Source organism: Parasteatoda tepidariorum, chromosome 4, assembly GCF_982258835.1.
Source record: "Parasteatoda tepidariorum strain Cologne lab strain chromosome 4, Ptep-v5.0, whole genome shotgun sequence".
NCBI classification, from domain to species: Eukaryota; Metazoa; Arthropoda; class Arachnida; order Araneae; family Theridiidae; genus Parasteatoda; species Parasteatoda tepidariorum.
This window is the reverse complement of record NC_141758.1, coordinates 58,904,528-58,909,032: the sequence shown is the minus strand read 5'-3', so window position 1 is coordinate 58,909,032 and position 4,505 is coordinate 58,904,528. Positions and strand designations below refer to the sequence as shown.

At 33.2% G+C, this 4,505-nt stretch overlaps 1 protein-coding gene across 1 annotated transcript; it reads left to right on the top strand.

Moving 5' to 3' along the window:
• Positions 1-946: 946 nt before the first annotated feature.
• On the top strand, positions 947-4,210 carry LOC147810989 (uncharacterized). Its single transcript, XM_087162181.1, has one exon. The coding sequence runs from the start codon at positions 947-949 to the stop codon at positions 4,208-4,210; it is 3,264 nt and encodes a 1,087-aa protein (XP_087018307.1).
• Positions 4,211-4,505: the final 295 nt, after the last annotated feature.

The window sequence follows — 4,505 nt, the reverse complement described above, 5'->3', positions numbered from 1 at the left end:
CTTTTCTTAACATGCTATTTTAATAAAAATGAGCTCATATGTAATGAAAAAGTTGATCAAATATATAAGTAGAGGGCCTTTATATAAATTACAGTAACTTCTTGTAGCAGCACCCGAGCACTTATGGGAAAGAAATGACCATTACTTTTGATCTACTGAATTTGCCTCTAGAGAATCCGCTTATTTTCCTTTGCAAATGGGCTTGAATGAACGGCTTTTAATATCTATTGAATGCTTTTCGTTACTTTATTCTTTTTTCAACATGCTATTTTAATAAAAAGGAGCTCATATGTAATGAAAAAGTTGATCAAATATATAAGTAGAATGCCTTTATATTAATTACAGTAACTTCTTGTAGCAGCATCCGAGCACTTATGTAAAAGAAATGTCCATTTCTTTCGATCTACTGAATTTGCCTCTAGAGAATCAGCGTATTTTCTAATATAAATAGGCTGGAAGGAAGTAGTTGGACCTTTAATATTTATCGAATACTTTTATTATTACTTTTTTAATATGCTATTTTAACAATAATGGGCTTTTAAAAAAGAAAATTATTTAAAAAATTTGTCTTTAAAAATTTAAATTCGCTTTAAAAATTTTTCTATTCTAAAAAAAAGTTTTTGCAGTTAATTTTGTCCCCTGAAAAACTTTTTAACTACGTGATGAAAATCTAAGATTAAGGAATCAATTCATTCAGAATCTTTCAGGGAAGACATTTAGGGCATTCAAATCTTTTACATAATTTTAAATTTTTATTTAGTCTGAATTTTCTTTTTCAGAGATGCAACCAATCACAAAATAGTTAGAATTTCATTCTTCAGTTTTACAACATCTCAACTTATTTCGTATTGATATATTGATTAATCTGATTATTTGTTTTCTAAAACGTTAATTCGTAAGTTTAATCTGGTTTTAAATCTTAATTCGATTTGTTTATTTACAAGTAATGCCTAAAAAGAAAAGACCTAACATTACTAAAAAGTCGCAACTCAATGCGAAAGCTAATCGAAAGCGGGAAAAACGTAAACTTCATAGTATAGAAGAAAATAATGCTCTTTTGCTTATACAACCTAATGATGATTCAACTAACAAAAAAAAAGTTAAACTAACAAAGGTTGAGCTAAAAGAGAATGTGTGTAATTGCTACACAGTCGCAACAACATCGACTTTCATTTGCCCACATCAAACCAGACCTGTAAATACAGAAAATGTGGTTGGAATGCACACTGTACCAATTCGCTTTCGCAATGTTGACAATGATATGGACCAAAATCCTAATCCACCTATTTTAAAATCAAAACAACATGAGTTTGCTGGTGATTTATCGAAATTGTTACCTATCAAAGTGGCAAAACATAGTCTTGGCAAAATGTTTTCAAAATGCAGTTATTGTGGAGCTTTGAGATTTGCTTCTGCAAAAGGGCGCTCTGTTAATTCTTGCTGCCATAATGATAACATACATATACCTCCGCTGCATGAATATCCTTTATTTTTGAAAAACTTACTTCTTTCTGATGAGCAAGAAGCAAAATTATTTAGGCAAAATATCCGTGTATACAATTCATCATTTGCGTTTGCCACTTTTAGTGCTAAATTTCTTCAAGATGAAAGCAGAGGTCCACCGTTGATAAAAATTCAAGGACAAGTATATCACCATGCGACAACATCCCTAAATTCAGCAACCAATGCTCCAAGGAATGGACAAATATATATTTATGACAGTGTTGAGGAGGCTATTAAACTACGCATGAATTTAGACAATCTTCAGTTGACAAGGCATATTGAAAAATTATTAAGGGAAGTCAATCCATATGCACAGAAATATCGGATGCTCAGAGATTTAACTATTCATGATAGTGAATTTGTTTTACAATTTCAAAGATTTATATTCGATGATAAAAGAAGATACAATAAACCTACTTTTTCTGAATTAGCTGCCATTATTGTTTCCAAAGATGGTGTTGTTCCTGTATGCGATTTAACTGTATATCCTGAACAAGAAATAAGAGAAACGAGTATAATAAACCAAAGATCTCAACATGCTGATCCTATGGTCTTTCCTTTACTTTTTCCTAAAGGCGATTTAGGATGGACTTATCAAATGCCTTCGCAAAAAGGAAAACAAATAAGTCCAATTCAATATTATGGGCATAGGTTAGCCTTACGACCTAATGGTCCTTTTAACCCGTTATTGCATGCTGGAAAATTATCTCAGCAGTATGTGATAAATTGCTATTTGTTGGTTGAAAGTCAGCGATTAGATTTCATTAGAAACAATCAAGGAACCCTGCGCACTGAATGCTATCAAGGGTTAATTGACCATGTTGAAAGGAATTCTTTAAATGAAACTGACAGAGTAAGGTTGGGCACAGCTGTTATACTACCAGCTACGTATATTGGGTCACCTCGAAGTATGCAACAACTGTATCAAGATGCAATTGCTATTTGTCGGAAGGTTGGAGGGCCTGATTTTTTTATTACGATGACATGTAATCCGCAGTGGCCAGAAATTACTGAAACTTTAAAAGATCATTTCATTAAAGGTACTACTGTAAATGACATTTCAATAATCGTCACAAAGATTTTCCAAGCTAAAGTGGATGAATTAATTCATGACTTAACAAAAAAACATGTTTTAGGCCCTATTGTGGCATACGTTTATACGATAGAATTTCAAAAAAGAGGGCTCCCACATGTTCATATTCTTGCTTCACTCCGAACAGACTGTAAGTTGTTAAAGCCTGAAGATGTTGACAGATTTATAACTGCTGAGCTTTCTGATGATAACTATCTTCGCTCTCATCAACTAAAACACATGATGCATGGACCTCATATTGCAGGCCTTATTTGCTGGAATGAAGAAAAAAAAGAATGCTCAAAAGGATTTCCTAAAGAATTTATCAATGAAACAGATATGACAGGTGATGGTTTTCCAAGATATCGGAGAAGAAATAACATCAATAAATTATACCAATATCCTGCTAAAATAAAAGGCACCACTGTGTATGTAGATAATCGCATGGTTGTACCTCATAATCCGTATCTTTTACTCAAATTTAATTGCCATATAAATGTTGAATATTGCTCCTCAGTGATGGCTATTAAATATATACATAAATATATTCATAAAGGCCATGATAGAGCCAGAATTGCTATTGTTCAAGAGGACAATGAAATTGCAAGCTATATAGATAGCCGCTATATTGGGCCAATGGAAGCTGCATGGCGATTAAATGAAATTCCACTGCATAATAGAAGTCACACTGTTGTTAGGCTTCAAGTGCATCTTCCTGGCCAGCAACACATCAGATTTGAGGAAGGTTGTGAGTCTGCTGCAGTTTCAAATAAAAAAGCATCCCTTACCATGTTATTAGCGTGGTTTAATTTGAATAAAGAAGATCCAACTGCACGTATTACTTTGTACGGTAATATACCAGAAAAGTACTCTTGGAATTACAAATTGAAAAAATGGATGCCAAGAAAAAATAATGTCCATGTCGTTGGACGTTTAATGAATGTTTCTCCTAGAGACTCTGAGAGGTTTTTCTTGAAACTCATTTTATGTAGAGTTCCTGGAGCTCTCAGCTATGAAGATCTGCGAACATTTGAAGGTACGATGTATAAAACATTCAGAGAATCAGCAATTGCTATGGGTTTAACTGAATGCTGTGAAGAATCTACAGCAGTTATGGAAGAGGCAGCAGCTAATATGATGCCTAAGCAATTAAGGCACTTTTTCGTGTACTATTTAATATGTGATGAGCCATCAGATGCAGTAAAATTATACAATATTTTTCATGATCAAATGATTGATAAAGATGCCGATGCCAACGATGCTTTAATACACATTGAACAGTTGTTGAATTCTGAAAATAGAAGTTGTAAGGACTTTGGATTACCCGAGCCCCCATTATATGAAGAACTGGTTTATGCTATGGATATAAACGAATCAGTTGAAAAGTTTACTCTGATAAATGCTAAGTTTAACGAAGATCAACTGTTCATTTTTCAAAGAATAATAAAGTCTGTCTCCGATGAATCATCAAATCAGCAAACTTTGTTTTTTATCGATGGTCCAGGAGGAACTGGCAAAACCTTCCTATATAAAGGATTATATCATTATTTTGTGTCAAAGAGCATGAAAGTTGCTTGTGTAGCTTGGACTGGCATTGCGTCAATGTTACTTCCATCTGGAACTACTTCACACTGATTTTTTAATCTGCCTATTGATCTAAGTGACGATGGGATTTGTATTTTAAAAAAATGTGATAAGATTCGCTTAAAAAATGTTGACGTTATTATATGGGACGAAGCAAGTATGATTCCCAGAAAAGCAATAGAAATGATCGATAGAACTTTTCGTGATCTTCTAGCTAATGAGATACCATTTGGTGGTAAGATAATCATTTTAGGTGGAGATTTTCGACAAGTGTTACCTGTCGTTAAAAAAGCTACACATATGCAGGTTATTAATGAAACTATAAAATACTCTTTTCTTTGGCCAT